Source organism: Schistocerca piceifrons, chromosome 7, assembly GCF_021461385.2.
Source record: "Schistocerca piceifrons isolate TAMUIC-IGC-003096 chromosome 7, iqSchPice1.1, whole genome shotgun sequence".
NCBI lineage: Eukaryota > Metazoa > Arthropoda > Insecta > Orthoptera > Acrididae > Schistocerca > Schistocerca piceifrons.
In genome coordinates, this window is record NC_060144.1 from 45,924,316 (window position 1) to 45,940,040 (window position 15,725).

Consider the following 15,725-nt stretch of genomic DNA (forward strand, 5'->3'; position numbering starts at 1 on the left):
AGCATCTTCTTCCTGTCGGTTAAATTTCACGTCTGTAGCACGTCATCTTCTTGGTGTAACAATTTTAACGGCCAGTAGTGTAAAAAGGTAGGGGTAGAAGCCTACAAAGGCAATCAATAAACTGAAAACTGCTACTCGCTTCACGATTGCGGCGAAATGACCAGCACTATGTGGTAGAGTAACGTCAGAATAAAGCTATGAGAACTGCACGTATAATGAAGGTAGGCATCCGGGTAGCCTCCTATGGAAATTTGTTTTACAATGAAAACTGAAGAAACACCGCAGTAACTCTTGTTTCGGAAAACGCACTAAAACTCGTTATTTGGTCCAGCATTTAAATACGGGATTATTATGGGCTCACACCCCGCAATACTAATTACGTTCGCTCATCCTTCTAAAAATGAGTCTAAAATAAACAAAAAGAGAACACAGAACACAGAAAATGGGAAAGTCAACCCGCTCGCCTGGACTGGATCTGCAGTGAGGTGCGTGACGTGGTGGCCGCGGTCGAGCAGCGCCTCCACCACTTTGTTGATGGGGTACGTGTGGCTGACGGAGGGCGACGGCACGATAAACAGGATGCTGGACGCTGAGGACCCGCCCACCAGCGCCAGCAGGCACAAAAGCGCCACGTGCAGTAGCCCCATCTCCCGTCTGGCAGGCGCAGGCGAAGTCTGAAACAGAAATGTTATGCGGACAGCTCGTAACGTTTCCAAAGGCTTAGCACTTAAACGTTTAATTGCTAGCAACGAATATATATGTACACAGTTGTCTTGCCTCCAGTGATGGTGATGATTTTTGGTGCGGGGTGTTTCTTTCTTTGTGGTTTTAGGGCGCACAACTGCAGTGGTCATTAGCGCCCAGACTAAGTTATGAATGCACTGCGAGGCACAAGGTTAAAACAGCAACTAAAAAGGACAACACTATAAAAGGCACATTAACAGGCCAGGTATTAAAAGAAAACAGCATAATCAAATGTCCTCAGACAGGTTTGTCAGGTGGATAAAACGAAGAACGCGAGCAGCTGCTCCTGGGTCATTCGCTAAAATGGCATCCAGAGTACATGCCAGGCCAAGATCAATGCGCGGTGTATTAAAATTCGGACAGGACGTTAAAATGTGGCGTACGGTCAGCTATTGCCCACATGGGCAGAATGATGCCGGCGCAGCCGTCAGCAGGTGGCGATAGCTGAACAGGCAGTGTCCAATCCGTAACCTGGCCAAAACGACCTCCTCCCGCCGAGAAGGACGTGAAGAGGTCGTCCAAGCCGTGGGGAGAGGTTTCAAGGCCCGAAGCTTGTTTTCAGTAAGTGTAGACCAGTCGGCATGCCACAGCGATAAAATGCGCTGACAAATGACCCTGCTAAAATCAGATGAAGGCACACAACAAGAAGCTGTCCGAGGCTGGAGGACCGCAGCCTTGGCCGCGGCATCTGCAGCTTCGTTCCCAGGGATACTGACATGGGCAGGAACCCACATAACGGTAACCGGAGAACCGTCGTGCGCCAGCTGCTGAAAAGGGCGCTGGATCCGGTGCACGAAAGGCTGAACCGGATACGGATCACTGAGACTCTGGATGGCGCTCAGGGAATCAGAGCAGATGACGTAAGCAGAACGTCGGTGGTGGCAGATGTAAAGAACAGCCTGGTAGAGGGCAAACAGCTCAGCTGTGAAGACCGAACAATGGCCATGGAGCCGGTATTTGAAACTGTGTGCCCCGTCAATAACAGAACACCCGACACCGTCATTGGTCTTAGAGCCATCTGTATAAATGAACATCGTATTAATGAACTTCGAACGAAGTTCGAAAAACCGGTAGCGGTATACCGAAGCTGGGGTAACCTCCTTTGGGAGCGAGCTGAGGTCAAGGTGAACGCGAAACTCACCCTCGAGCCAAGGTGGCGTTTGGCTCTCGGCCACGCTAAAGGTTGCAGGGAGTGAAAAATCAAGGTGCTGAAGGAGGCGACGAAAGCGAACCCCCGGTGCGGGGTGCTCAACATCTTGGTCATCAGCGACCTGAGGTAATGTCAACATTCTCGTGGGGAGGGGGGGATTGGGGAAGATGCGGAGGATTGAAGGCTGTTACCACATGCAGCGTAGTTTATATTGCATTAAAGTCCGCCACCCCTCCCCAGCACTTTACGGATGATGTCCAAAAGTTCAGAAAATTTCAGCACGCGTGTAACATTGGTAACAGTATAGGAAAGGATGTCAGTCTGCAAGACACACGTAGGCAACATACGCTGAACAGAAAGTGGCACACCACAAACTTCCTCCTGCCGGTGGAGGAAACTGTCAACGGGCCATGTCCTGTGTGCAGTCTGGTGAGCAGTACTTTCTCCCATCGTTGAAACTGACAAAAATTTCGCTATGCCTGTGTGGCAGATCTGAGTAACCACAGTGGGTTTTCCGCCACCTCCAACCATTCAATTTCCCAAATGGTTGAAATGGCTCTGAGCACTATGCGACTTAACTTCTGAGGTCATCAGTCGCCTAGAACTTAGAACTAATTAACTAACCTAAGGACATCACACACATCCATGCCCGAGGCAGGATTCGAACCTGCGACCGTAGCGGTCGCTCGGCTCCAGAATGTAGCGCCTAGAACCGCACGGCCACTCCGGCCGGCTCAGTTGCCCACTGATGCAAGATTCGACAGTCAGATAATGATATAATGCCGTGCAAGTAGTTGGTACACACACGTACACCACAGTTCAAAGATGTAGATGATGATGATGATGATGATGTTTGATTTGTGGGGCACTCAACTGCGCGGTCATCAGCGCCTGTACAAAGTCCCAATTTTTACATAGTCCAATTTTTACACAGTACTATCTACCCACTGTCACAAATGATGATGATGAAATGATGAGGACAACACAAACATCCAGTTAGAGAAAACCCCCAACCCCTCAATGAATCGAACCCGGGACCCCGTGAACCAGAGGCGGCAACTAGCCACTAGACCACCAGCTGTGGACAGAAAGATTTAGCTTTGGCTGCTTTGTCACACTTTATATCGTACTTAGATTTTGATACCTGGAAGAAATACACATTTTATTCTACAATATGTGACATTTCATGTCGTTATTACAATTCTCTTTTCGGGTAGGATTTTTATTCATTTTACTGTCAGTCGCTGTACACTTCATAATTTGATGTACACATAATAAGCCGGCCGGTTGTGACCGAGCGGTTCTAGTCGCTTCAGTCCGGAACCGCGCTGCTGCTACGATAGCAGGTTCGAATCCTGCCTCGGGCATGGGTGTGTGTGTGATGTCCTTAGGTTAGTTAGGTTTAAGTAGTTCTACGTCTAGGGGACTGATGACCTCAGATGTTAAGTCCGATAGTGCTTAGAGCCATTTAAACCATTTTTGAACACATAACTTCTTTAATACTTGAAAAAAAACCACTTCCGCTAATTTTGACACCTCTTACCAGTAATACTCCTCTCTTCGTCGTTTGTCAGTTTTTATTTTAATACTTTGATAAGCACAACCTCTAACATGAGTTTGTTCATGTCTAGCAGGCACTAAAGATCTAACAAAAAATATCTCTTGACTGTCTTGAGATGTCATTCTACAAGTAGTAGGACAATACCTGACTGCATACCTCTCTGGTTACTGATATACTGTAGTAACGCATATTTTCTTAGAACAATAGTCACCCATTGTTTTGAACACAAATTTAAAAGTCTTTGCAGTATTTGAATAGACAACATATAATTATTACAAACACTACACCCGAGCGCATGAAACTCCGGAAAGAGAAATGATTTAATGAAAAGTTTCTGAAGACACTTTCTCCTGATACTCAGTCTCGCTTTACAACTCATCCACATCATGTCCTACAGCTGTTAGATCGCCTAACTGTAGCAGGCTGTATTGCAGAATGTAGCTTATGTTCACTTACATTTTTTCCTCCCATTATTTACTCTCCGGCTTAGTGCACAATACCTACGGGTCTTCCTTCGTGACATGACGGTAATGCTTTTGTCCAGCAGGCCAACAAATGTATTACTTAACAGTGTTCACAGACTTCAACACTGCTTCTGCATGCAGTCTTTCGGAACTTCTCGGACTAGTTGCAACATCACAGCCTCAAACCTGTCATGGTCAGACGTGAAGTATATAAACACCTGCTTGCACATCCTCAGGCTCTCATCTGCCTTTTTAAACAGTAGCTGATCATTACTTAACTTCGCATGCTGCCGTCTTCTGTCATCAATTAGCAGTAGTTCCTTTGCAGGAGCAATACACTTGAATAGATGCTTCATTCCGTTCACTGCTGACGACAGGGGTTTTGCATATTGTCCTCTACTAGCGAGACAGTTAAGGCGTAACTTAAGATATTTCCAGCAATGAAAACATCCAGATCAATAATTTTGATCAATTGCTAACCGCTGTCGACCGCAGGGATATCAGAGGACCGCTTGTCCTTGATGACGTCTTACATCAGTTCTAGATACTTTACGATCTGAAATGGATTGATCAGATGCCGCTCCAGGATGCCTTTCTGAGCGTTGGCGATTGCTGTTCTTATCATATTTCCGCTCTAACTCGTTGGAAATGCCCGTGAGTTGCATTACCTGTTCGTTAAAAGTGATCAAAATTATTGTTCTCTGCAACGTTTGTCAGTATGATCTCAGTTTCTACTATGTGGCGGCTCAATTGTTTCATTCCATGCGTGATAGTATCTTCGTTTTTCGTTATGGAGCTTATCGCTTGACTACTCAAGGTACTATTTCTGTTTCTCTTCTAAGACATCTACCTTCGCCTACCTGCGCCTTAAATAAGTAGCGTCATCTTGCTCCAGTATTCTGGATAAACTCTTACCGCTGGCCGGGGTGGCCGAGCGGTTCAAGGCGCTACAGTCTAGAACCGCGCGACCGCTACGGTCGCAGGTTCGAATCCTGCCTCGGGCATGGATTGGATGTGTGTGACGTCCTTAGGTTAGTTAGGTTTAAGTAGTTCTAAGTTCTAGGGGACTGATGACCTCAGCAGTTAAGTCCCATAGTGCTCAGAGCCATTTGAATCATAAACTCTTACCGTACTTGCCCACAAAATCTAAAATCCCTCGTGTCTTTATATGGGCCTCATGCCGTGCCATATGTCTCCTGTGGCTTTTCACGTTTTCCTACTTTAGCGCACGCTCTACAATATTGCACTCTTTCGCAGTCATGTTCAGTAATCCAATCTGTCTTTACTATATCCGATTGTTCGTCTTGTGAGAACCTCAGTGTGCTGAAATTTCTCTGGCAGCTCCATTAAATTAGAATAACTCGCAATTTTGCAAGTTACACTGTACATTTCCACTTGCGCATGGCAACGTATGCACTTTGTTATCTGTAAGTACGATTACTGTGATACTAAAAAATTCCTTCATCCTGTTGACATGAACCTTAAGATACTTATTTCTTCGCAAACAGATTATAACATCAGCTCCCTTTGTTCATATTGCTGTGTACAGGCCTAGTCATCGCATATGTAACTTCTACGATCTGCCTCGTCATACGTTCTCATCATAAAACAGAACTTATCCCTGCAATGGAATTTGTGCAGTCCTGAAGCATCGGCTGTACACCGACCAGCGCAAGGACGCGAAACGGCATAAAGAAGGCGCTGACCCGTGCGCCAATGGAAAGAGCGAGAGGCGCCACACCTCCAGGAAGACAAGAGTCCAGCGCCGCCTGTCAGCACTGGCCTAACCAACCTCCCACCGCTGGTCCGCCCAGTTCAGTTGTAGTCTTCAAGAGCATCAGTACTGACAGAGGAACCTCCCCACCGCACCCCCCTCAGACTTAGTTATAATTGGCACAGTGGATAGGCCTTGAAAAACTGAGCACATATCAATCGAGAAAACAGGAAAAAGTTGTGTGGAACTATGAAAAAAAAAAAGCAAAATAAGCAAAATATACAAACTGAATACTCCATGCGCAAGATAGGCAGCATCAAGGATAGGGTGCGCTCAGGAGCGCCGTGGTCCCGTGGTTAGCGTGAGCAGCTGCGGAACGAGAGGTCCTTGGTTCGAGTCTTCCCTCGAGTGAAAAGTTTAATTTTTTATTTTCAGACAATTATCAAAGTCCAGCCAATCACACGTAATCAACTTCACTCTCCAAAATTCCAGGACATGTTCAGATTTGCTTGGACATATGCAAGATTTGACGGTCTACACACGGGAAAATTTGAAAACGTAAAAAACATATGTTTTGACAGAGCACAGGGAAACTGTGCGACTGTGAAACTGTTACATTCATTTGTTGCAGTTTATGTGACAAACTCTTATGTTTTCATCACTTTTTGGGGAGTGATTATCATATCCACAAGAAAACCTTTTTACCCATTCGCCAAGTGTACGAGTTAGCCGGGTCGACAACATATTCCTGTCATGTGACGCACATGCCGTCACCAGTGTCGTATAGGATATATCAGACGTGTTTTCCTGTCGAGGAATCGGTTGACCTATGACCTTGCGATCCAATGTTTTCGGTTCCCATTGGAGAGGCACGTCCTTTCGTCTACTAATCGCACTGTTTTGCGGTGCGGTCGCAAAACACAGACACTAAACCTATTACAGGGAACAGAGACGTCAATGAACGAACGGACAGATCATAACTTTGCGAAAATAAAGAAAGTAAACTTTTCGCTGGATGTAAGACTTGAACCAAGGATCTCTCGTTCCGCAGCTGCTCACGCTAACCACGGGACCACGGCGCTCCTGAGCTCACACTATCCTTGATCTTGCCTATCTTGCTGATGAACTACTCAGTTTGTATATTTTGCTTACTTTTTTCATAGTTCCACACAACTTCTTCCTGTTTTTTCGATTGATATGTGCTCAGTTTTTCAAGGCCTATCCACTGTGCCAACTTATAACTAAATCCGAGGCGGGTGCGATGGGGAGGTTCCCTTGTGAGTAACAGGAAGTCGTTTTACTTATCCTGCGTTCTGCGAGTAGTAATAGTAATTAAATCACTTGTATGTAGTGGGCAAAGGAAGCACAGGAGTCAAGAGCAGTTAATTTAATTTTATTTCTAAAAATAAAGAGTTTCTTTAATCTTCAAGTGATCGTTTTGGATTCCTGATACTGGCCATCGCAACTTCTCTGTCCTTGTTTGCGTCACTGCTGACTCCCACATTAGCTGGTACAACAGAATTTCTTTCGATTCTGTGTCCTATCGCAGTATTCCTTATTCTTTATGATACGTTGTGCGTTCTGTTCTATCGCACATCAATGCATGTCTTGAATGCTCTCCTCTAGCTCTGTCACATAATCATCAAAATCATACCTCAGTCCAGCGAGATCTTCCTGTAGTATTTCTGGAATGTTAAATGTTCTTCTAAAGAACGATTCATGTGGCTTGCATCGTGTCTCACTGTACTGTGTCGTATTATACGCAAAAACATCAAATAGAACCCGATTGCCCCCGTCTGTCTGAAGTCTGCTCATATAGTGTCCCGACGCCTCCGTTAAAGAACGACGTGACATCTATAACGCTCCGTCGGTTTCAGGATGGTAGCTGGTAGACTGTACCTTCTCGGGACGCAAAAGTTTACATACTCTTTACACAGTTTTGTTCATGAAAATACTTCCAATTTCACTTGACAATACTGATAATATTCCGAACGTCAGTATAATTTTCTCAACTAGCATCCACGCTAATGTGTCGGCACTTTGCCCGTCAGTAATTTTCAGTTACCATAAAGTTCGTCCGTGCATCATGAAATCTAAGGATGTACTGGTTTCCTCTGTCCGTCTGATTTAATGTACCTACTAGCTCAATATCACGCCTTTCGAAAACATGTTCAGGCGTCTATGTGATCTCTACAGGCAGCTTTGTGTGTTCCGTAATAAGCTTATTCTTTTGACAACTTCTCTTGATACTGTTCCACACCGGTACTTTATTATTTGCTCACAGGTTCTTCCTAATCGCCTGGTGTCCTCTAGTGAGTGAATCATGAAACTTTTAAATTTGACTTTTTTATTTTCCCCGATTTCTTCTGTTGTTATCGGCTCAGCTTTCTCGCTTTTATCTGTCTCTGACACAAACACAATTGTCTACTGTTCTCGGCTCAGCAGCCTCACGTACCGAGCGAGTCCTCGTCGCAGCGGTTGCCACGTGCCCTCGTGGGTCAACAGCCCCGCTGTCGCCGCCTGCTGGTGGGTCCCCGGCCTCGCTCCGGTTTCTGCTTCTGTTCCTACTGTGCCCTTACGTAAGCTGCTGTCGCCTTCAAGTCGCGCACCAGCCGACCTGACCTCTCTCACTCGCGAGAATGTGTCTGTAACTTCGTTCCTTTTGCCACTCTAGGACATTATCTGGCAGCATTATTCTTCCAGCTTTAATTTAAACTTCATACATCTCATATACAAATTACCCATTTTAGGGATTTATGATCTGTACATATCAGGAACTTTCTGCATATCAGCAACTTCTAAACACATGCTCTAAAATATTACATTGCCCAACAAATGGCTGACATCATCCTCTCAATCGTTCTGTACCCCCTTTCTGCCCGGTTCGATGTCCTCGAGGCATGCGCGGCAGGTAAGCGGCTTCTGGTTTTTTCCCTGACTCAAAACTGCTCCGATACTCTACATCTACATCTATATTTACATACCTACTCCGCAATCCACCATACGGTGCGTGGCGGAGGGTACCTCGTACCACAACTATCATCTTCTCTCCCTGTTCCACTCCCAAACAGAACGAGGGAAAATGCCTCTGTACAAGCCCTAATCTCTCTTACCTTATCTTCGTGGTCTTTCCGCGAAATGTAAGTTGGCGGCAGTAAAATTGTACTGCAGTCAGCCTCAAATGCTGGTTCTCTAAATATCCTCAGTAGCGATTCACGAAAAGAATGCCTCCTTTCCTCCGGAGACTCCCACACGAGTTCCTGAAGCATTTCCGTAACACTCGTGTGATGATCAAACCTACCAGTAACAAACCTAACAGCCCGCCTCTGAATTGCTTCTATGTCCTCCCTCAATCCGACCTGATAGGGATCCCAAACGCTCGAGCAGTACTCAAGAATAGGTCGTATTAGTGTCTTATAAGCGGTCTCCTTTACAGATGAACCACATCTTCCCAAAATTCTACCAATGAACCGAAGACGACTATCCGCCTTCCCCACAGCTTGTCCCACTTCATATCGCTCTGCAATGTTAACGCCCAAATATTTAATCGACGTGACTGTGTCAAGCGCTACACTACTAATGGAGTATTCGAACATTAAGGGATTCTTTTTCCTATTCATCTGCATTAATTTAAATTTATCTATATTTAGAGTTAGCTGCCATTCTTTACACCAATCACAAATCCTGTCCAAGTCATCTTGTATCCTCCTACAGTCACTCAACGACGACACCTTCCCGTACACCACAGTATCATCAGCAAACAGCCGCACATTGCTATCCACCCTATCCAAAAGATCATTTATGTAGATAGAAAACAACAGCGGACCTACCACACTTCCCTGGGGCACTCCAGATGATACCCTCACCTCCGATGAACACTCACCATCGAGGACAACGTACTGGGTTCTATTACTTAAGAAGTCTTCGAGCCACTCACATATTTGGGAACCAATCCCATATGCTCGTACCTTAGTTAGAAGTCTGCAGTGGGGCACCGAGTCAAACGCTTTCCGGAAGTCAATGAATATGGCATCCGTCTGATATCCTTCATCCATGGTTCGCAAGATGATATGTGAAAAAAGGGCGACTTGCGTTTCGCAGGAGCGATGCTTTCTAAAGCCGTCCTGATGCACGGCTGGCTAGCGCCCGTGGTAATCATAAAGTTCTTTTCAGATTCTGTATTCTGTAGTACAGGCGGGCTGATCAGCTCCTCCTTCAAACGCTGAAACGCGTTTTCCTGCTCGACACCTCCGGTGTCTTTCTTTTAGTAATTCGTGTAGAGCCTTCCTGATTTTGCTGAAGTTGCTTCTAAAGCACTGGTATTATCCCAAGAGTATCATCCCAAGAATGCTAATACGCTTCTAACTGTTCCATTGTTTTGGATTGTGGATACGCCTGCATCACTTCGACCTCCTTTGAGTCTGGCCTCAGGCGATAATGTAAGGCGCAAATAGCGCGCTTCCTTTTGCTACAATTCACGCTTGCTCACCTGCAGCTTTAAAATGTGAAATCTATGTCTGTCATATACATCTGCCAGTCAAATATTACCACCTGAGCAACTTTTCACTTTGTAATCCCGTCAAAACGCAGTTCATCGATCTCTGAAACGTACGTGGAGCTGTTTTAAAACCCATGAGCATTCATTTGTACTCATAATGTCCATACAGCGCACTGAATGCCGTCTTTTGTAAATCCTGTTCCTCTAACAAGACTTGACAATAGCCCTTCGCTAAACAGAGGATCGAGAAGAACTTCGCAACACATATATACTGAATTTAGAGATATCTCATTCAGTCGCCTGTAGTACGCTTCCTTTCAGTCGACTGTAGTACGCAACTATTTGCCACTTCCATCTGGCTGCTGCAATCCATCTTTTTCAGAATCAAAATTAATGCAAAGCTCCATCCAGTTTTGCTTCATGCTACTGTGCCGCCCTCTAACACATTTTCAGTTAACAAGAGTCTTGTGCTGGCCTTTTTCGCTGCAGCTGTATATTAATTTCAGTAGTTCAAAATAAACACGCCTTTTGCATACTGCACATCACATTTTCTTTATTTATCTTCAGCGTCCAGACGCGTTTTGCTTTAGTTACAACGCATCTTCAGTGTGTGTCCTGAAATATTAGACTATTTTTTCGTTTGCACAGACAGGTTATCGTTTGCACCTATGCATTACAGATTTAAAACAGGTCATCAAGCTTTTTATATTAAAATGGAAAGTTACTTACACATCAGTGTGTAATTTGTTATTTTTAAGCCAAACAGTTTTCTATCAGGTGACAAACTGATTAAAAGTTTGCAGTTTCCCTTTTGGTCACTGTTTTCAGCATATAGCACTTTAACTGCCATTTTCAGTGTGTATAGTGTTATTAGTTTCTGTAAGTGTTGCCAACTGTCTCAGGCTTTACTTCCAGATGTTTTTTTCTATGCCTATATGTGCGCTGATGCAAGTTATATGTGTATATAAATTCTTTATTTTTTTCTCATTTTTTATTTATTTGTGTATTTTTTTCTTCCTGGAGCACATCATTTTGTGTTTGTGGTAGCAGTTTAACTTCGTACATGATATTACCTGTATAACATAACTTATCATGGTGCGTGGTTCTATAATTGCTACTTTCTCTTCTGCATACAGGTGACTTACTCGAATACTATCCGTTAGTCGACTTATTCTCCCTCTGAGCTGTGGCTCGTTTTTACTGATACGATTCACTCTGAAAGATTCTCGCAATGAAGCCCTCTTGGAACTGCTTCTTCTGCTAACCGTGAGCGTCTGTAATAGCTCAGGTACATAAACGCCCTTGGTGGTCCCGTGTTTCGGAATGATAGCCTCTCTCATTTTGTGTGCCCCTATTTGTATTCGGCACAGCCGTTCCCTTCGGGCTCCTATTGTTAGCGTTGAAACACGGCTAACAATTGGCTTGCGCCCTTATTGCTTGTCTCCGGCAGTTCCTGTGGCCTGCCTCTGACGTATTTTGACAAATGCTGTGTTCTTCTGACGTACTCTCCCTCGTCTTTCAACGAGTTTCTCGTATCGCCCTCAATCCTTTCTCGCAAGAGCCTCCTCTTTCTCCTGAACGTACTGTGCGGAGCTCACCCTGTGAGTCCGTCTTCAAATCTCTGCACGTCTTTCGCTCAGCGTCTGAGCTTTTTCTGGAAGAGTTTCCTCTTTCCTGTACTGGCAGCTCTGCACTGTGCACACACTCTTACGCCGTCTTCATTCCGATCCGTTCCCCGCGAATCGACAGGTTTCCTGTGATGTAACTGACTACGACTCCATATTCCTTGAAAAAGTGTCGGGGCACCAGACCTTCAAACGGAAGATCGACATCTTCTCCAATTACGTGGATGCAATGCCTCACTTGCAGTCCGCTTCCTATTCGTAATCCGAGGGTCACAATGCCCTCTGTCCTTGCAAGCGTTTCAGTGATTCCCTAAATCTTAATACGTTCGACAGAATTATATTTTGCGCTTCTCTCAACCACTTCTCCAAATTACGACTATTTGCGCTTCACTATCCACGAGAAATCTCAAGCGATTATTAGTGTCGCCCTGACATTCCAATTCTATAGACTCATTTATGTTTTCGCAATCACCTGCTTACATATTTCCAGGCAAGTCGCAAGGCGGTTGCCTTCTTACACCCTTACTTAGTTTTCCTCGCTTTTACTTTTCCTGAAACATTCTGTGCATTGGCAAACGCTCTCTTGGCGGTCTCTCGTCGGCGATGACAGAATCTTGCACACGCACAGCAATGTTTCCGAAACGATTTTACAGAAGCTATTCGGTAAAAAAAAAATCTTTTTGCTTTACTTGTAGCTTTGTATGTCAGGTTCATTACGATGTGCCTATCATTTCGTTAATAGTCATAGTTATTGTGATATTTACGTGGAAGTAAGACACTGCGAGAAATTCGAAAAAGTTTGCAATGAAAAACAGGGGTCACTATGATTTTGCGCTTGGTGCGTATTACATAATATGTTGCTGCGTATGAATTTTAGCCACCTTATTTTTTCTTTAGGCTTTGATGCAGGTCTCTATCTGCCGGCAATCTCGAGAAAATTGATCTGACGTAGCACACTCATTTACGATCGCACCGACCCAGCGATAAAGCCAGAGTGAAATATCCACAGCATTCCTTATATTTGATAAACGGTTTGAGACATCGAAATGAGATATTGGCAAATGATAGTACACAAAGAGGAGAGTATTTTGCCGTAGGGCTATTAGGCAAAACTTCATTATCTACTGTGTTATTCCACTAACTACAGACTTTTCCGATTACAGAATGTAATTTTTAAGGGCCATCGATAGCTGGTGACACAAGAAATGCTATGTGTTTTGAAGCAACGTAAGTGAGGTCATTACACGTTTATTTTGTACCGAGGACGTGCTTTTCCATAAGATGCTGAACTAACTTTTCCGCACTTTCCCACTTAGTAAACTTAATAAACTGTAAGTAGCGCTATGTATTAAATCCCTGACTGCTATGTGGCAGTCTGTAAGAGGCTCTGTGGCTGGTCGGACTTGCAGTTGGAGGTGAACAGTCAGCAGTGATGGAAGTTTGAGGTGAACAGCCAGCAGTGATGGAGGCTGGAAGTGAGTAGTTGGCATTGATGGAGGTTAGAGATTTGAAGTGTTAGCGAAAGCGGACGATCTGGACGTGTCCGATTTGGAGGTTAAATATTATTCATGATTATATAATTTTTGGACCTGGATGTCACGGCCGATTACATAATTTTTGAATTGGTTGTCACATTATGAAGATAAATGCATTGTTTGCTCTGCAACAAAATCTTTCCTTTGCTAACCACATCCCTGTTAATAGTTAGAGCCTTCAATAGTTAGAATCTTTTATTTAGTTGGCTGTATTGGCGCTTCCTGTATTGCAGTAGTTCGTGTAATGAATATTTTTGCGAGGTAAGTGACTTACGCAATGTATAGGTTATTGTTAGGATTTCTTTTTATTCTGGGCATTTCTTTTGAGTTAATTTTAAAGCAGTCAGATCGCGTTATCCTTGAATATTCTGGGTAATTAATGAATAGGAGAAGTTTGAGTTGTGTTTGTCAGGGAAAATTCTGTAGGTCACTGTTGAGACGATAAAGAATAGCAAAGTGACAGCACGTTCAATTTCACTCAGCAGTTTGAAAAATAAATTAAGAAGTTCCAGCTTCTCAATTATTTCAGTCCAAGTAAGTAAAATCATCTTAAAAAGAAGTTTCAAAAGCACTGTTTCTGAATTCTCTCACATTTCCGTCCGCACAACGTGTCAGTGACGCGAGACAGTGTAAACTCCCCTCAGTTTTCGCAAAACAAGCAAATTTTAACATGGCAACTAGAGAACTGCGTAGGTTCTACTCAAAATTGCCCCCCCCCCCCCCCCCCTCTCATGACACATCTCTGAAAGTTACAAATGGTTAACAAACCATGCGAAAATAAATCGCGGCAGAATTTTTTTAGGTACTAACCAAAGAACAGGTGACAGATCTTTTTGAATAGTCACCATGCAAGTGCGAGCGTAAAGAGGCACCGCTTAATATTTACAAAAAATGTGAGTGTAGGCTTCCGTTTAGAACGGCACTTCCCCTCCGGCACTCCGCATTTCCCCTATAGCGCCTGCCCGCGACCCCCACCACTACCGGTTTACCCACGCGAGCCCTGCAGTAGTCTGCCGGCCACGGTATTCTGCCTGCACTGTTCTCTCGATCCACCCGTTTTCTTACAATTTCCTGGTATGACCGGCCTGGCTTCCCGCACGTGGCTCTCTCTCTCTCTCTCTTTTTTCTTTTCTTTTTTTTTTTTTTTCGCTGCACCGCACCGCCACCGCCACCTCGGGCGATTAGCTTTCCTCTGGCTCTCCTTTGCGCTAACGTTAGGTGCTGACAGCGCGCATACGCTATGGTCTTCACGCATTTATGGCCATCGCCCTTCTTGTGGCGTCGCCTTTCGATTCTCTCTAGGAAACTTATTCGTGTTGCCTATCAGGCGTTGCAATTACTAAATCCCAGCCGCTGTGGACGAGCGGTTCTAAGCGCTTCAGTCCAGAACCGTGCTGCTACCACGGTCGCAGGTTCGAATCCTGCCTCGGGCATGGATGTGTGTGATGTCCTTAGGTTAATTAGGTTTAAGTAGTTCTAAGTCTAGGGAACTGATGACCTCAGATGTTAGGTCCCATAGTGCTTATAGCCATTTGAACAATTTTTGAATTATTAAATTTGCGGCGATATATACGTTGATGACATACCATACAGCTGCAATGAAATCAGCTGTTAAAATGGACCGCTAACCTAATAGCGAAAGATTTAATCGAAAATGTGTATTGGATTGCAAGGAGCCTATGGGTGCGGTAGTCGGATACAACATGTTACTTATCTCAGCGGAATGTGTTCCCAAAACACTGAAATAGCACAAACAACTCTTTTTTCACTCCATAGACACGTGCGTGCTAAATTCTCACGTTATTTACGAGGTTCATATCAGGAAGAATACTTCAGTCAACGAATGTCACCTCAGCCCCATTTCTGAGATATTATGGACATACCACCAAAAAACAAAAGCATAAGGAGGTCTCTCAGACGGTGAAAATCCGTTGCGGCTTCGAGAAAGGAAGTTTACAAGCACCCTTGAATCGTCAGTAAACAACCACACAAAGCGTGTCCCAGTTCCGCTAAGACTGTGGCTATGAAAAAGTCTTGGATTATGTTCACAAAATCACTGTATTCATTCAATAGTCTCTCGCTGTTTTAAAAGTGTTTTGAAAGAGTCATTGTGGTCCTTTTCACGAACTGCATTTAGTACTTCAGTAAAATTTTCAATTGCATCGTAACGGTGGCCTTTCATTATCACCCTTAATTTGGGGAGCAACCAGAAGTTGGGTGGGGCTAAGTCTGGCGAACATGCCGCGTGATCCACTTTCTGGACAAAAACTCGCGCACGATCTTCGGTTTGTGGACTGGAGCGCAGTCGTGGGGGAGCGACCAGGAACCTGTCCTCGGTATTCCGGTCGAATTCGAAGAATTCTCGTCCACAAATTATGGAAGACACCGAGATAATATGCAGAATTAACGCTTTGCCCTTCTGGCAAATACACTC

General features: G+C 44.5%; 1 protein-coding gene across 1 annotated transcript in view; it reads right to left on the bottom strand.

The window, feature by feature from the left end:
* The window catches only part of LOC124804730 (UDP-glucosyltransferase 2-like), a 197,289-nt gene that overhangs the window by 116,913 nt on the left and 64,651 nt on the right, over positions 1-15,725 (bottom strand). Inside the window, exon 2 of the mRNA XM_047265024.1 lies at positions 465-674. Coding sequence (XP_047120980.1) covers positions 465-647 — 183 coding nt within the window. The 5' untranslated portion in view covers positions 648-674. The remainder of the gene's footprint in view (positions 1-464; positions 675-15,725) is intronic.